Source organism: Papio anubis, chromosome 1, assembly GCF_008728515.1.
Source record: "Papio anubis isolate 15944 chromosome 1, Panubis1.0, whole genome shotgun sequence".
Classification (NCBI taxonomy): domain Eukaryota; kingdom Metazoa; phylum Chordata; class Mammalia; order Primates; family Cercopithecidae; genus Papio; species Papio anubis.
The window spans coordinates 41,995,496-42,012,671 of NC_044976.1; the positions used below are offsets into that span (position 1 = coordinate 41,995,496).

The 17,176-nt window shown below is 55.2% G+C and overlaps 1 protein-coding gene across 1 annotated transcript in view; it reads left to right on the forward strand.

Annotated features, from left to right (window-relative positions):
* Positions 1 to 439: 439 nt before the first annotated feature.
* The window catches only part of PTPRF (protein tyrosine phosphatase receptor type F), a 93,016-nt gene continuing 76,279 nt past the window's right edge, over positions 440 to 17,176 (forward strand). The window contains exons 1-3 of the mRNA XM_031664500.1: positions 440 to 629; positions 7,727 to 7,806; positions 14,512 to 14,647. Of these exons, the coding sequence (XP_031520360.1) occupies positions 14,557 to 14,647 (91 nt within the window). The 5' untranslated portion in view covers positions 440 to 629; positions 7,727 to 7,806; positions 14,512 to 14,556. The remainder of the gene's footprint in view (positions 630 to 7,726; positions 7,807 to 14,511; positions 14,648 to 17,176) is intronic.

The window sequence follows — 17,176 nt, forward strand, 5'->3', positions numbered from 1 at the left end:
GTCAGAATTGGTATTTGGGATCAGTACAGAGGTTCAGAACAAAATTCCTACTTGTGCTAATTTGGGGGCAGATTAAGGGCTTTGGACTCAATATTGGGTTTAGGGCAAGGTGTAGGCTCAGTATCAGGTTCAGATCTGTATGGGGAGGAAATGCGGTCCTAGAGTGGTATTAGGTTCATGCTAGGACTGGGAGCCACTAGAAGGATCTGGATGTAGTATCAGAGTTTGGTCTGTCCATGTTCATTATTGGGGTTCGGGTTCAACATTGAGGTTCCGGTCGGTTTCGACTTGGCGTTGAGTTGTGGCCTCTCTGGGCCTCCGCGGCTCCGCGGCTCTACGAGCGAGAGTGCACGAGGGGAGGGGCGGCGCCGGGGGCGCGCACGGCAGGGGCAGGGGCGCGGGCGCGAGCGAGAGGAGAGCGCGCGGCTGGAGCTGGCGCGGGAGCGGCGGGAGCGGTGGCGGCGGCAGAGGCGGCGGCTCCAGCTCCGGCTCCGGCTCGGGCTCCGGCTCCAGCTCGGGTGGCGGTGGCGGGAGCGGGACCAGGTGGAGGCGGCGGCGGCAGAGGAGTGGGAGCAGCGGCCCCAGCGGCTTGCGGGGGGACATGCGGACCGACGGCCCCTGGATAGGCGGTGAGTGACCCCCAGGCCCCCCGCCAGCCCCCTCCGCGCCCGTCTCTTCCCCGTTCTCCTTGCCCTCCCCGCTAGTCCACCCGGCGGAGCTGGGGGCGGTCCCGGGGGGACGAGGGCGCCGCTGAGGCCGGGCCGCGCCCCCACCTGCCGCGCCCGCAGCCTCGGCGAAGCCCCCCCACGCCCCAGCCTGGCGGCTCCTCCCCGCTCACCCCGCGGCAGACGCGCCCCCAGCGCTGCCGGCTGGCTCGCTCCCCGCCGCCCCTCGCTGCCTCCCTCCCTCTCCGCCGCACCTTAGCCGCAGCCCGCCCCCCCCTTCCCCCGCCCAGCGCAAAGTTTCCCGTTTGCGCTCTTGCTCCCCCTCATCAGTCCCGCCTCGTCCCCCCTTCTAGCGCGGACGCGCTCCGGGGGCGGCCCTCAGACCCCTCAGCCCCCGGCTCCGGGCGGGTCCAGGCCGCGCCCCCGCCCCCGCCGCACAGGCGCCCCCTCCCAGCCGAAGGGGGATCCGCAGCCGGCGCGCCCGGGTCTCGCTCGCGGCCCCGGCGCACGTGCGGTCCCGGGCTGCGCCGGGCGCGAGTTTGGAGCCCCCCACCCCCTTCGTTCGCGAGCACGGGTTGGGGAGGGGCTGAACGGGTTGTGCCCGCCCCCAACCGGGTGCAACGCCCTGGAGGCCCTGGAGCGACCTGTCCCATGAGGACGTGGCCACTCGGACCCGATCCGAAAGTTCACTCAGTGGCTGCCCCGCGTCCCGTCCCGTGCCGTGCCGGCTCCCCATCGTCGTGCCCACGTCTCTGTCTCGGCTGCTTTCTGTTTTCCTTGGCGTCTTTGCCTCCCCGTGTCAGTGCCCCTGCAATCCCAGGGTCTCTCCGGCTGTCTCCGTTCTTTTTCCCCAGATCACTCTGTTCTTTCTCCCCAGGTCTCTCCGTTCTGTCTCCCTGGGTCATCTTGTTCCCTGTTCCTGAGTCTCGCTGTTCTCTCCCCTTGGGTCTCTTCTGTTTCCTCTCCCTGGATTCTGTCTCCCTCCCTAAGTCTCTCTCTGCCTCTTGTCTCTCACCCATCTCTTGGTGTCTCTGCACCCTCTGTGCTAGGCGCCCCCCCCCCCCCCATTTCCCTGGAATGCTGCCCCTCTGGTTCTTCCACCTCGGAGGGGGAGGGGCTAGACTTTCTCCCCATTTCAAACCCCCCTGCCCCCCAGTGCAGGGCCCCTGAGTTGGAGCAGGTTGGGGGTGGGGAGCGCTACCTGCCTGAGCTGTGAAATGGGAGAGGGAGGCTGCCCCAGCCTGCGGGTTGTCTGGATCTCCCTGAGGGGCCACAGAGCAGGGCCGGGAGACTGGATTAGGATGAGGAAGGCTCCACTTCTGAAGGAACAAGGGCAGGGATCCAGAGCGACCTGGTGCCAGATCTGGCCTAAGAACTAGGGAAGTGCACTGGGGTGAGAGGCGTAGAAAAGGATATGGGGTGGTGGTTCCAGGCGGGTGCTCATGGGGAGAGATCTGCTGAGAAAGGAAGATCTGATGGGGGATCCTTTGGGAGGCTTCGGGGATCTGAGGGATCCAGAAGAGAGTTCTGACAGGCTATCTAAGGAAATTTCTGTGCTTAGCGCCTTATTAACTCTTGCTTCAGGGAGCATGAAAATCCCTGTTTTTTACTGATTATATGAATGAGCCTAGGGCTTCGAGAAGGAGCAGGTGTAACTCCCCAAGTACAACCCCCTACATTCTCAGCCCCAGGCACAGGCCACACTCTCTCGTACCCTCTTGCCTTCATTTCCACACTCAGCTCACCCCCCTCCACCCCCACACACACTCCCTGTTCAGCTGCTTTCTTGACCCCATTCACAAACCTGGACCCGCATGCCGGCCAGGGCTCAAGCAATCTGTGCCTGCACACTCGCAGCACACCTGTGCACATGCACAGTCATCCTTGTGCATTTTTGTATATGCACTTTCTTGCACATTTTACTTGCTCAGTCTCCCTCATCATTTGAAGTGTCTGTATAGTGTGTTTTTTTTTTTTTTTTTAGTTTCTTTTTCCAACTGCTCTTCCTCTTCCCTCTTTCAACAAGAAAATTGTTTTAACATAATTCCTTCCTTTCTCCCTTTCTTCCTTCCTCTTGCAACTACTGATACCTCCCCTTTATCCAGCTTTGTGTGCCCTGTGCAGGTTGGCTTGGTGTACAGGGCTGCCGAGAGAGGAGGGGGTGGTTGGGTGCTGGTGAAGAAATTTGGCGGGGCAGAGTTATAGACTGCAGCAGATGTAAACTAGCAACACATCTTTTGTAGGTAATCGTATTGATATGCAGCAAAATACCAGCCCTGGCAATTTGGGCACAGTCCACCCTTTTTTCCATCAGCCCGAACTATGGGAGTCTAGCTTTAAGGGTCCTCACTGGGGGCGGGGAGGAGGGGACCCAGACCTCCTGCGATAGAGGTTGTGATACATACCACGGCTCCTCCACTTTCCAGCTTCAGGCCTCAAAGAGGCCCCTTTCTCCCTGAGTCTCAATTTCACTCCCTGTAAAATGGGGCAGCTAATCCAACCCGGACTTGGTCCCAGGGCTGTTGTAAGAATCCAATGGAACTGTGTGGCAGTGCATCATCAGCAGTGGCAGTCACTTCCCATGTGACTGACACTGCTGTGTGCTTGGTCCAAGCTTGCAGCCAGGGCCCTGCCCTCGAGAAGCTCGTGGTCCCTGGGGGAGCAGGTTGCACCATGAGAATGCAAAAGCAATTCAGTTACCTGTTATTGATTGCTGACTGTGTGCCAGACCCCGGGGTAGGCACTTTCAGCCCCGGCTGCCTTGCTTCCTTTGGGACTAACAACTATGTAGAAGAGGCAGCCCACGCCTAAGGTTCAGGCATCTGCTCAACTAAAGCAGCTGCAGTTCTGAGTTGAGTTAGAACATTGGAAGAGTTCATCAAGAGACAGGGGAGAGTTCAGAGGTCAGGGTGAGATGAGTCCCAGAGGAGACCAAGAAGAAGTGATCTGAACTGGGTTTGAAGGGATGAATAGGAGTTTGAAGAAGAGAGAAAGGACTTGAGGTAGATAAAAAACAGTATGAATAAAGACTGGGAGGTGTTGTCACTTGTGAGGTATTCAGAGATGTGGCAGATCACAGAGGGCATTGAATGCCCTGTTAAGTACCTATCATTTTACTCTGAGAACCCAGAGAGAAAACACCAAGCTTAAAGCTTGGATAGGGAGGGTGGAGTGTGCGGTGGTCAGGTTTATGTTTCCAGAAAATGCTCTGTGGCTATGGGAAAAGGATGGAGACAGGATGCCCAGTGGGGCAAGAGGTGCAGGTAAGTAAGGTAAGAGAAGATGCTGGCTTTGATAGGTGGTAGCATGGAGCCATCTTGAAGGCACACTTGTCAGGACAGAATGATTATTGCGTGTGGGAGTGAAGGAGAGGAAGAGGAAGGAGTCCAGGTTCCTGGGAGTGGTTGAGCGGGCCTTCACTGAAGGCCCTGAAGCTTCACTGAGTTAGGGACTTGGTGAGGAGGGGCAGAGAATAAGCTCTTAGTTGGACATGTGGCCCTTGAGGTATTTGGGGCATTTGAGGCTCAGTGCAGGAGGCACATCAAGGAGGGGCTTTGGTGTGAGGGTATGGGAGAGAAATGTGGCCCGGACAAAGAGAAGCGAGAGCTGTGTGAGAGCGTAGAGCTGTGCCCATCAGAGAAAGTAACCTCCGACAGTGGGGAAGAGCTCGAGTTTTATATTGCTAGGGTTGGACTCTGTTTACTAGCAGCGTGACTTTAAGCAAGTGGCTTAACCTCTCTGAATCCATTTCCTCATTTGTCAAATGATTATAATAAAAACCCATGCCTTATAAGGGTTGTTATGGGGATTAAAGATAGTATGTATAAAGTGTGCATAGCACAGGGCTTGGCATCTAGTGAGTACTGTTGTCTGTGTTTGCAGTTACTGTAATCATCCTCAACAGGGGTGGTGTAAACCCACTCTCCCATCAGGGGTCACATGAGGTTACCTTTAATAAGAAGATAGACTGCTAAGGTTAGGGTACCTGTCTGCCTAAGGTTGCTGCAATTCTGGGCTGAGATTAGCAGGTCGAGGAGCTCAACAAAGGGGGTGCCCAGCCCCCATTGTTATCGATGGGATTGTGAATGTTGCTCAGGTGTTTGACCTTCAGGTGGTGGGCTTGAGAAGACTAGAGGTGAGGCCTGCAGAAGAGACTCCAGGTTTAGGGTAGGTAGAAGGGCATTTTGAGAAGGGGCAGCCTTGGGGTATTGAGTTCTCCGTTTCCTTCCACCCTCCCTGGGCCCTGGGCTCCTACTGAGGCTCTTTCCACCAGCATCTGCCTCTGTGGTCCAGATGCACCACGTCTCTGTGGGACCATGACTTCTAGGTCTGAGAACTCCGGTTTTAGCTCCTTAGCAGTATTTTAGCTGCTGTTTCTGGGGACTGTTCCCGGTGCAGCCACAGGGGCATTCTGGGGGTTGCTCCAGAGGGCAGCTGTGCCTGTATTCCCCTAGATATCTACTTGCCAAGTTTCAGGCTTGGCAGATGATGGGGAACCCTGCTGGGGCCAGCCCTGGGTTGACCCCAAGGGCTTTCTTTCTTGATATTGGACATGACTGTGGACTTCACCCTTTCTGAGGCCTTTCTGGGTGCAAAGCAGTGTGATTTCTTTCTTTCTTTTTTTTTTTCTTTTTTTTTTGTTTGTTTGTTTGAAACAGAATCTCACTCTGTTGCCCAGGCTGGAGTGTAGTGGTGCAGTCATGGCTCACTGCAGCCTCCACCTCCTGGGCTCAAGCGATCCTCCTACCTTAGCCTCCTGAGTATCTGGGACTACAGGTGTAGTCCCACCTGGCTAATTTTTGTATTTTTTGTGGAGACGGGGTTTTGCCATGTTGTCCAGGCTGCTCTTGAACTCCTGGCTCAAGTGATCCGCCTGCCTTGGCCTCCCAAAGTGCTGGGATTACAGGGGTGAGCCACTGTGACTGGCCAGCAGTGTGATTTCTAACTTGGGTCCTGAACCATTCCGGCCCTTTCTGAGTAGCTTTCTAGTCAACCTTCCAGGTGTCAGTGCCAGCTCTGTTCTGGGGATGTATCTGGTTGTCCTGATTGTTCTGGGCTCTGTCCCAATGTGAGTGTAGAGTGGTTCTGGGAGCTGCAGTTGGTGAATCTGAGTCTTTATTTGGTTGCCTGATAGGTTGTTTTGAGATCAGTTTGATCCCAGACTGATGTGGATCAAAATTACTGTCTGGCTTTTCTAGGATCCTGCCCTCACGCTGTTCTGTGTGCCTCTGGGTCTTTGCAAATGTTTAGTCTTCTAAAATGGTCCCTGGCCGCTTTGGGTACACTCCTCTTTCCAGGTGTGGCTTCTGCTCCATGTAGGGCCTATCTCAGATTCCAAGCACGAGACCCTGCTATGGCCCTGGGTGTGGCAGCAGCGCCTGGCCAGCTTGGGGGAGGCCTTTCCCATTACCCAGTTCCCTGCCTTGGACTCTGCCCCTCTGCCCAGGGTCTCTGCACAATGGCGTAGCCAAAAACCTCACTTGAATACTGTGAGGCCCTGCGGGCATCTCTAGACAAATGGGCCTTTAAGTTTGGGGCCTGGAAGCTGGTTTGTCTGGCCAGACCCGCCAGGCAGCCTGTGTGCTGGGAGCAGCAGCCGCTGGAAACGAGAAACTCGACTTGGGGAGCTGGGAGGGAAGCATGCAGAGAGGGCCACGGGTTCTGGTGCAGGTAGGTGGGGCAGTAGAGGCTGGGTTGGTGAGCTGGTGAGGGCCGTCTTGCGTCAGTTGGGATGGCCTTCAGTCCATGAGAGCACCCCCATATTGGCAGAGGTGGTTAGTACAACTTGAGGGTAATTTCCAGGTGCAGAGGTGTGTCCTTGATTTCATGATGAGGGTCAGTCTTGGGCCGGTGAGGACATTTCCATGCACCACCCTCCCACTGTGGTTTCTTTGTGTCCGTTATAGGAGGAGCCAAGGTGGCAGAGTGGAGTGGGGCGAGGATCACTGTGCATGTGGGGGCATGAGGTGAGAAGCCTGCTACAAGGTGCAGCTTGCGTCGAGTAGGCCAAACAGCTGAGCTTCTGTGAGGTGGTGTGGATGTATCTGACCCCCCCCCCCGCACTCAGGATGGCACCCACGCTGGTGGGGGCTCAATAATGGCTCTAGAAGGAAGGGGCTGGGCTCTGTCGCTGCATGTGTGCCAGCGGAGGAGGCATCCAGGGGCACACCTTCATTTTAAAAATTATAGAGAAGCAGAAAGGCAAAAATAAATATTGCTTCTGAAGCTTCTTTGAAGACTGGCATGTATGTTGGAGTGTGTTCTTCCAGGCTGGGCTGTTTTCTTTGAACTCATTCATGCGTTCATCCACTCATTCAGTGTATATTGACTGAGCACCTACTACGTGCCGGCTGTCAGCCAGGTGCTGGGAATATGGAGATGAGCTGGGCAGCCACAGTCCATGTTCCTATCAAGCTTATGATAGTGACTCAGTCATTGTAAAAATATGTAAAGAGTCATGTTTGTGGTCACAGCTCCAAGCCAAGGTCCAGGCGGGTAGTCTGGGACATTGTGGAAGGCTTCCCTGAGAAAGTGCCACTGGATCTGAGATCCGAGGGTAAATTGGCCGGAGGAACACGGGTAGCCTGTGCCAGGCAGTGGCATTCAGCACCGGCAAGGTTGGGAGATAGGAAGAAATTTGGCACATTTGAGGATCAGAAGAGGAAGTTCCCATGCTGGCAGGAGGAGAGCATGGGCAGGTAGGGCCGCAGAGGTGGGACGGGCTGACTTTGCTTGGCTCCGGGGTCATGCTGAGGAGCTGGGCCACAAAGTCTATTGCTGAGGTCAGGGACTTGGTCTGTGTTGCTCACAACTATATGGCTAGTGCCTGCAAAGATGCCTAGCACATAGTAGGCGCTCAGGGAGTATCAAAATGAATGAGCGAGGGAGTGAAGGGAAAAGATGGGCATTTTTACCAGATGGGGATGGTTCTACATGAACATTTCCATAACCTGCTTTTTTTTCTGCATAAACAGCAAATTTTTCATGTCTTTCTGTGTCAATACATATGCTGCTGTGATGAAATTCTTGATGTTTTTTCATATGCTTTCCTTTCTGTCCAGAAAGGAGCGGAGGCCCTGGTGCCCTGCCCTTGGTGCTGAGTATCCAGCAAGAGTGACTGGGGTGAAGAAGCAAAGACCTGGTGAGTGTGCCCCAAGAAGTGGCCAGGAGCAGGAGTGCGTAGGGGTCCTGTGGGCCAGGCTGAGCAGCTTAGACTTTGGTGCAGGGTTAGTGGAACTATATAGGAGGTGTCAGCAGGGGGCATGACATGATCCAGTGAGCACTGGTGAGAGATGTGGAGGCATGGACCAGGGAGGCAGTGACAGAAGTGGAGAGAAGGGATGTGAGTGCTATTTAGGAAGGTGGAGTAGACAGGACATGGTGAAGGATTGAATGCGGAGCATGAGGGAGGGGAGGTGTCACGGATGGTGCCTGAGTTTCTGGCTGGAGTGGATGATAGAGGTGGATAGGGAATGACATACAGCTCGTCAGCTACTGTAGGTGTGAAATAGGCTTCTGGTGATGTCCTGGGACTTAGACCAGGATCTATCTTTTGCTTCTCCATTCACCACGTTTCTGTAGAAAGGACTGTTCCCATCAACTGTAGGTTGTGGTAGAAAGAGCATGGTGCCTGCAGGATCTGGGCATGTCCTCTGCATCTCTTTGAGGTCCCCTTGTCCTCCTCTCTGTTAGAAGCACAGAATGGGTGGGCTGGAGTTGTAGGGAATGAAGTTGGCGAGTTGGTTTAGAGTTAGCATCATGGGCCTTGGATGTCAGGCTAAAGACGTTAGACTTTTTTCTGAGGGCTATACAGCAGCATTGAAGGTTCTTAAGCAGAGAAGCAATATCCATGCATTCATCTGTCCATTGCCCATCTGTTCATTCATTCATGGAACACTATCTGAGTGCCTGCTCTGGAATAAAGTGGCAAACAAAAGTGCAGATTTGCATTTTTATGTGCTGAAAGGTGGCATTGGTCTGTGTGCAGGCCAGGTTGGAAGGGAGTGATTGAAGGCAGGAAGCCCACCAAAGAGGTAGGAAGTGATGAGGTCTTACTAACATAGTGGCAGTGAGGATGGAGGCAGGGCATATTCAAACTTATTGATGGGTTAGATGTGTGGGATGAGGACAAGGGAGCATTTAAGGAGGGTTTGCGGGCTTGGTGACTGAGCAGATGGTGGGGCTGTCCCCAAGACTGGACACCCTGGAGGAGGAGTGGGATTGGGGCAGATGAGTTCTGGTTGGGCCATCCTGAGCCAAGAACTCAGTGGGTCTATTCATTCTCTGTAAGCTCCTTGAAGGCAGAGCCTCTGACTGTCTTGTTCATCACCCTGCCCACTGAACATCCGGACGGGCGGCTGAACTAACAAGGCTGTGGAAGAGATGGGTCTGGCCAGGGTAGGGGAAGGAAATGTGTGTGTCTTGGGTGTCTGCTGGAGTTCAGGCCCTATGCTTGGTGAGATGGGCACTGGGGTTATGTAGAGAGTGCAGCAAGAGGGGCTATGTCACAGGCTGGAAAGGTCAGATGGGGAGGGTGGGTGTAGGGACATCATGTGTCTCTTCGCCTCTCCATCCTCAGATGATGGTCTGACCTACCTTGAAGTCCAGTCTTGCCAGAAGAGGTACCTGAAGGTAGAGCCCTCTGTCCTCTGGGGAGGCCACTAGCTGATGGCATGTCTGATGGGGTGAAGATGGGGTGTGCTATAGGGCCTGACTTCTGGAAGCTGGGTAGGGCTGATATGGGGGTACAGGGGAAGGTACTCTGAGGTCCCGAGGCCAGGTGCCAGCTAGTACAGGAATTAAGCCAGCTTGGAGCTTCCATGGGTACAAGGCCCAGGGTGCCCAGGGGATTGGGTTCTGGGGCAGGGGCCAGGTCAGGCTCTAGACTCAATTGGCAAAGGATCTTGTTGTCTGTGTTGGGGTTTCTCAGCCTCAGCACTGTTGATATTTTGGATCAGATAACCCCTTATTGTGGGGGTGGGGCTTGTTATTGTAGGGTGTCTAGCAGCATCCCTGATTTCTTCCCACCAGATGCCAGTAGCATCTCCCCGCTTTCCCCAGTCTCAACAATCAAAAATGTCTCCAGTCGTTGTGTAATGTCCCATGGGGGCAAAATTATCCTGAATTGAGAACCTCTGGTCTACAGCCTCTTGCTGCTTTCACTATGCTGTACAAACGTGGAAAACTGGGGCAGGTCAGTGGGGAAGACGGACAGTGATGGGCCACTTGAGCAGAGTTCTGAGGGGTGAGGAGTGCTGGGGCAGGAGAAGGTCATTTTTTTTCCAGTAGACAGAACAGCAAGTACAGAGGCTTGGAGGCAGCAAAGTTGGGGAACAGTAATCCAAGAAGGACCCCAGCCCCAGAGGAAGGGGCCTGGAGGCTTAGGGATTACAACTGCAGGAAGATACCTCTGCTGGTCCCCTGTGGCTGTTTGCCCCCAGAGCTAGTCTCCTGCTGACCCTCTGCCCCCTCCGAGTCTGTGACACTCCTCCTAATCTTCCCCTCCACTCCTCAGTGAGATGGAAAAACTAAGAGCTGCAACAGGGTGGGACTCAGTCCAGCTGGTGGGAGCCCCAATACCAGCCGTGGGAGGGAGGGCTGTTCCTGGCTCCGCTCACAGATTCCAGCCAACTGGCTGGAGGAGGGAAGGCGGCCTCGCCCTCTTCCCCACAGGCCCCTCCTTCCCTAGGTCAGGGGTCCTGGCTGAGACTGTGATTTATTCCTGTCATAATCCAGTGGTTGCTTTGGTGAGAGTTGGAAACATGTTGGTTTTCCCTTCCCAAGTCTAACAAGGCCTGTTTCCGCCTCCGCGGCCGCTGCTGCAGTGCCACGCGGTGAACTGTCCAGGACATGACAAAAGGGCTCGGTTAGCTGCCCGCTGGTTAGAAGATGAACAGCTCAGAGCTCGCCCTGCTGACAGGCGCTTTCCTTCCCATTGCCCAAGCGCTGGCCTTTCCTCTTGGCCGTCTGCTCTGTGGGGCCCTGGATACCCCTCCTTCTGCTCATGTCCATTTCTGGGCCCCAGGGTCCTGGCCTGGGGAGGTAAGGTGGGGGAGGCTGCAGAAACAGGTGGTATCTGGAGACTAATTAATATTTGTGAATAATAATGCTTGCCCAAGGAAACAAATCAATCTGTGTTTGCATATTATGGCGAGGACTCAGGAATGATCCCAGCTGTTCTCCAGCCAGGGAACCCCCCATCATTGGTGTCACATGGTCCCTTGGGCCCCCACAGAGGCTGGCAGGGTGCTTAGGGTGGGCTGCATGGAGGTGACATGGCTTCTGTGTTTTGTAACATGAACCTTCTGTGACGTTCATACGCAAATGCTGTGGCTTGCTCTAGTGCCTGCTTCTTGCTTTTCCCTCAAAGCAGTGATTCCCAGGCTCTTCGGTTTCACGAACCAATACAATTTCCAAAAGTACTCAAGAGCCAGACATGGGGTTGGCAATTTTTTATTTTGCCAAGTAAAGGCATTATAAAAAAACAACTGTTACCTGCTATCCCCATCGTTTCATACAGGAGAGAACATTTTAACACCAAGGACAAAATTTGAGAATAAAAGACAGTTCTTCCCAAGAAAGGGCAGTTGGCAGCTTTACACTGACGTAGCAAAGGAAAAGGATATATTAAAACCATTCTGAATGTGGAAAAATTGTGTCCAATTATATTCTATAATATCATACCGTATGTAATTGTGTTCGTGCCCAAGTATGTCAGCTTGGCAGAACGGATGGTCCACAGTGCAATTCAGAGACGAGCTTGAGTGCCCAAGTGCCCCGGCCTTGTTTTTATCTTGGTTGTTGAAAGCCCAGGCTCACCCAGCCATGCTGGTGAAGTGGGTGCTCTGCTGTGAAGACCGTTGCATGGATTCACAAGGTGCTCAGCCTTGCAACCGCATTCAGGCTAGCAGCAGCCCTGCCCCCTGTTCCTTTCCCACCTTCTCCCCGCAGGTGACCCTGGGACTCTGGGGGCTGGTGTAGGGCCAAGGTCTAGACTTTAGGCCAGGCCTGGGGATCCAGGGCTGCTCTGCTCTGATGAGGGAGGCCCTGGAGCTGGGAGTGGCCTGAACCGCCTGACACCAGGGCAGGCTCTGTGCCCGGAGTCCGGGGCGGGAGGCAGTTTGCTTTCACCAGGAGCTGGTGAGGGAGAGGCCCTGGCTCGTACAGCTGTGTGGTTGCCCGAGTAGTTGCCTGAGAGTGTGTTTGTGTGTGTCCCTTGTGTTTCCCCATCTCCCTGGGCATCTGTGTCCTTGTGTCCATCATGGACCACTGGAAGAAGCTCTCTCTTCTACTTTCTGGATCTGAACAAAGTGTCCTGAGCACCCCAACCCAGAGACACGGGGTTCCTGGAGGCCCCAGGTTGGGGGTAGGGTTACCTGAGGCCCAAGTTCTCTTAACACCCATGGCCAGACTCTCATCCAAGCTTGTACCACATGGGTGTCTATTCTGGGAGTTTACCCCCACGATGGCTCTCCTGGGAGCTCTGCCCCCACCGTGATGTCTGTAACAGCACGTTACATTTCTGTGATGATGTATGGGGAGTTGCACCCCTGTAATGTCCTTATCAGGCAGCTGCACTGTACCCTCTGGGTCCACCCACGTGATGTCTAGACCACATGGTTAAACCTCCATGATGTCTGCACCTGGGAGTTACACTGCTATGATTACTGCACCAAGGCGGCTACAGGGGATTAAGCCTCTGCTCGTTGTACTGGGGAGCTGTATCCTGTGATGACTGTACTGTGCATTTTATTTTCAGAGCAGGGAGATATGCTCGTGCTGGGGGCCTATGTCCCTATGAAGCCTGCCTGCCAGGGGTTACATGCTTGGAATGCTTGTTCCTGGGAGTTAACATCTGTGACTATTATAGTGTTATACCCGTGATGCCGGTACAAGGCCGCTGTACCCTGTCCTTTGGTGCAACACAACTATTGAGTTATAAACTCATGTATCTCAATCAGGGGCTCCAGGATGGTCCATCAGAGGCCCATACCCCCATGAAGACCTGGCCTGGCATAGGATACCAGATGTGTCCACAGGCCCAGGGAGGAAGAGCCACTCATAGTCCACCACTTGATGGCCGCTGGGAAGGTGCTCCATTGTTGGCTGCATGTGGCACCATAGCGCAAGCTCAGGCAGGGCCTTAGTGATGTGTGACCCCCATCCCAGCGTGGCCTTGCAGGCGTCATTGTGGTCTCAGCCGCCTGAGCTCTGGGATCATGGAGCAGATCCCCCCCTCCAGCTTGGTGTAAATGGACACCCATCATGCCCCTTCAATGTTCTTACTTTGTTGTTCAGCTCCTGTCTCAGATTTTTGGTGAGATCCTGGGACAGGGGACAACTCCCACCCCTTTTCCTTTGTGTTTGGCCCCATCCCACTTTGCAGTCCCACCTGCTTTGTCCAACACCTTTGCTCAACTGCTGCTCCCTGACCTCATGACCTTTGATTATCTCAGTTAAGACAAGGGTTCAAATTTCAGAAAGGACCGGAGCACCTCTGAGCCCTGCCCCTTCCTGTTCACCTGCCCTGTCACCTTGAAAATTCTCTTACCATTGTGGGTCAGCGGGGACCTGGGTCTGATCACAACTCCCTGACCGAAGTCCATGGGTATCACTGCGGGGCCCCAGGGCGTGTCCGTCGTCATGCACTCTGCTCTGTTGTGTCTTCACAGCATTCATGAGGGATTGACCACGTCTCATCCCTCTGCCCAGAGCGTGGTGTGATCAGAGCTTGTGGGCACTTCCATACATCCCCTGGTGCCCCCCGTGAGGGGTATGGGAGAGAGACCCTGGGGAGCTCACTCTCCCTGGGGCCAGAGAGCGATAGCAGCGTATCTCCCATGTACAGTGCGGCCACACTAGAGGCTTCACCCAGGTGTGGCTGGGGGCACTCCAGGCCAGGAGCTTTGGGAGTAAAGGCCTAGAGGCATTCAGCCAATCCCAGAGGCTACTCAGTCTTTTTGTGCATAGCTTCCTGTCTCAAACATCGGCGCGTGAGGCTCACACCCCATCCTCCCTACACTTGTTCGGCTCTGGGCTTCTGGGGCAAGGGCAGAAGAGATGTGGGGTTTGAATTCTAGGGTCTAGCACCCCCATTCCTGGCCACTAAGGCCTCCCTGTGGTTTCTCTGTGAAGTGGGAAGGTGCCATGGGAATTGGGTAGGACGAAGGTGGCCAGGCAGGGCAGCAGCAGCTTGTCAAGAGCACGTCCTGGCGAGCACTGATGGGTTGTGGCTTTGGCTGGAAGCCTCTGATACCTGGAACTCGTCTTCTGCTAACAAGCCTGTGTTCTGGGGCCTGTGCTCAGCGTGCTTGTGGAGTCTGGCCTCCCACCTTCTCCCTCCCTGCTGGGGAGAGGAGGGGCAACAGAATTATCCCAGGGAGACTCCAGAGTCAGTCTGCTTAGCCCTTCACTGCTCCTTGTTGTCTTGTCTCTCTGTCTTCTGTCCCACCTAAGTGTCTCTCTGACCCTGTTTCTCTGTCCTCTTATGGGGGTGAGTTAGAAGCTCAAGGTCTGGAATGGAACACACTGTACATTCTCTGATGTCACCCACTCCCTGTACCCCCTACTCAGGTTTAGAGAATGGCCTGAAGGCCTCCTGCACTCTTTCTCCCTCCACTGTGACTATTGGGCTGTCCTTATGGGTGCTGGGGAACCAGTGAGGAACTTGGGTGGTCACTGGGGTCAGAGGTCTAGGTGGTCATTGCACAGCCCAAGTGGTGGGGGGGTCTGTTGAACGAGGTTCTGCATGGTCAGTCGGTCAGTGGGGGTCAGGAAGCGACAGGGGTGGCCATTAGGGATACCAGTAAATACCAGCTAACTAGCTCTGCCCTTCTCTCCATTACAGGTTGATTGTCCTGGGCTGTGGCTGGCTGTGGAGCTAGAGCCCTGGATGGCCCCCGAGCCAGCCCCAGGGAGGACGATGGTGCCCCTTGTGCCTGCACTGGTGATGCTTGGTTTGGTGGCAGGCGCCCATGGTGACAGTAAGTCTGAATCCTCAAGGTGCAGATCTCCCAGGTTGAAAGGTGGCATCCTTCCCAGCAGGACTCTGGGATGGGGACAGACCAGCTACTAGGAGAGACAGGATGGCCAGAAACCCTTTAGACCTTCTGTCCTAGAGAGCCCCCACTGCTTGGAGAGCCTCTTTCTAAGGAATACCTGGGTACTTAGGAGCATCTTTAGGCACCAGAATGGGGCAGTCGAATCGTGACCCTGTCGTACGGGGCCAGGGTGAGACCTATCCTGGATTCATGTGGTCACTGTGTGATGTGCCTGTGCATGTGCTGTGTCCACTGTTGCAGATCTGTGCTGAAGGCACAGTGTGAGCTACAGCCAGGGGTCGGCATGGGAATCGGGGGGTGGCACGCAGGGCATGTGTATGGATGCATGCCCAGGATGCCAGGTGTGTCCATAGGCCCAAGGAGGGTCAAAAGCAGGAGCCACCCATAGCTCTTCCCCTACGCTGGACCCTCAGGATCCAAATATCCAGATCTGAGCCCCTCCTTCTCTTTTCATGGGGACCTTCTAGGCAAAGGAGCATCCCCCCTACCCCAGCTCCTCAGCCCTGGAAATGGGGGAAGGATTGTGTTTGGCCGGCAGGAAGCTGAGCAACGCCCCTGTGTGTGTGTTTGTGTTAGAAGGGGGTGGAATTGTCCCCATCCAGATCCAACTCCGAACTTTGGTCCCTTTCCTGCTGCCCTTCCCCCTGCCTGGCACTATGAGACTGGCCGCAGCCCGCCCCGTCACCATGGTTACCACTGCTTGGTTACTGGTGGGAGGCGGGGCACAGGGCAGATTTAGCCAATCTGCAAGCTGAGGGGGAGGGGCGAGGTCGGAGCCAAGGTCCCTGGGGGAAGGGGCCGTTCCCAGCCTGTCCAGAGCCCAGGGGTGATCCAGGGCCAACCCTGGGGTCAGTCCACGGGTCACCAGGCCATAGGGCTCCCCCACCCACCTCCGCCTCCGTATCTCTGGGCACAGATCTCTCCCCTTGCCCCACCGGGGCTCTTTCTTCTAATGGCTCATTAATTATTCAGAAACATTCTGGAGTGGGTGGGACTGGCGTGGTCCCGCCCTTTGTCCTTAGGTGCTGGGTCCTGGGTGGAGATAGAAGGGAAAGGAGAAGGGGCAGGCATTCCCAAGGGGTGGGGCGAAGGGTCATGGGAGCACCAGGTACCAAAGAGAGGGCTGGGGAGATGAGAGCAAGGAACAAGACAGGTGGGGAATCACATGGGGAAGTGGGGCAGGGTATCTCCAGGCTTGCCTGGAACCTGCAGGGGCAGGTTGGAGTAGAAAGCCCTATCAGGTGTGACCCCTGTGGTTGGCAGGAAGGTGAAGGCTTGTCCAGGTGTGGTCAGCAGCTCTTGGACACTGAAGTACTGTCCTTGCCCTCCCCGCTGACCCAACCGCAGGCACTCTGAGGGCCTTCAGACAGGAGCTCTAGGGCAGGGGAAGGATGGCCCAGCTGGGCTTCAACAGATAACACATTCTGGGAGAAGAGCTGCCCTCCTACTGCCTCAGACCCAACGCGCTCCAACCTGTACCCCTCACTCTCATCCCCTAGCCTGGTGTCTTCCCTCGTTCTCTCCTGTGAAAGGCATTACCACCCACCTGGTCACCCAAGTCAGAACCTGGGCCTCCTCCCAACCTCCTCCCTCCGTGATATCCCACATCTAATCCATCACCAAGCTCCGTTGCGTCTACCTTCTGAATATCTTTGGAATGCATCCACTTCTCTCTCTCCCGCCTTCATTCAAGCCACCCTCGGCTCTTGGGCTTTTGCACGCAGCAGCCTCCTGACGATTTCCCTGCCTCCAGTCTTTTCCTTCCTAATCCATTCTGCATTCCAAAGGTAGAGTCATGTCACAAGGTGAAAACATCATCATGTCACTCTTCAGTTTAGAATCCTTCAGTCCCTCCTGCCCCCAGGCCCCCAGGGTTGTAACCCTTCTCTAGGCCCTGCATTATCAGGCTTCTATCCACCTCGTCCCTTGCTGTCCCCCTACCCACCCCACTCACCCACCATGCTGACTTTTAGTGGCTCACCAGTTCCCAGTAGGAATTGGTTGGGGCAAGGCGGAACAGTTTTTAAAGCAAAGTCAAGCACCTCCATGCTGGTTCCTTAGGAACCAAAGCCCAAAGACCAGGTCTTGAAGGTAGAAAGCAGCTGAAGAAGCTGAAATCCTGCCTTATCCAGGTAGGCAGTTCGGGGCACTCAGGCCTTCTCCCAGGCAGAGAGCCATGGGGCAGGAGCCTGGGCTCGGGGTCATGGTGACTGAGCCCCAGGAGCCAGGGTCTGTCCTCCGGGCCTGTCTTACACTGCACACACTTTTGGATCTCTCCCTGCACTGAGGCTGGTCTCGGGCTGAGCTTGGGCAACTACTAGCCAGGGGCAAGTGGCCATGCATGGACAGGGCCACTGCAGAAGGTAGGGTAGGCCCCCCAGAGAATTGATGGCTGGGGCAGTGAAGCGCGGAGCGGACAAATGTGTTTCAATAGGCCTCTTAACGAGACAA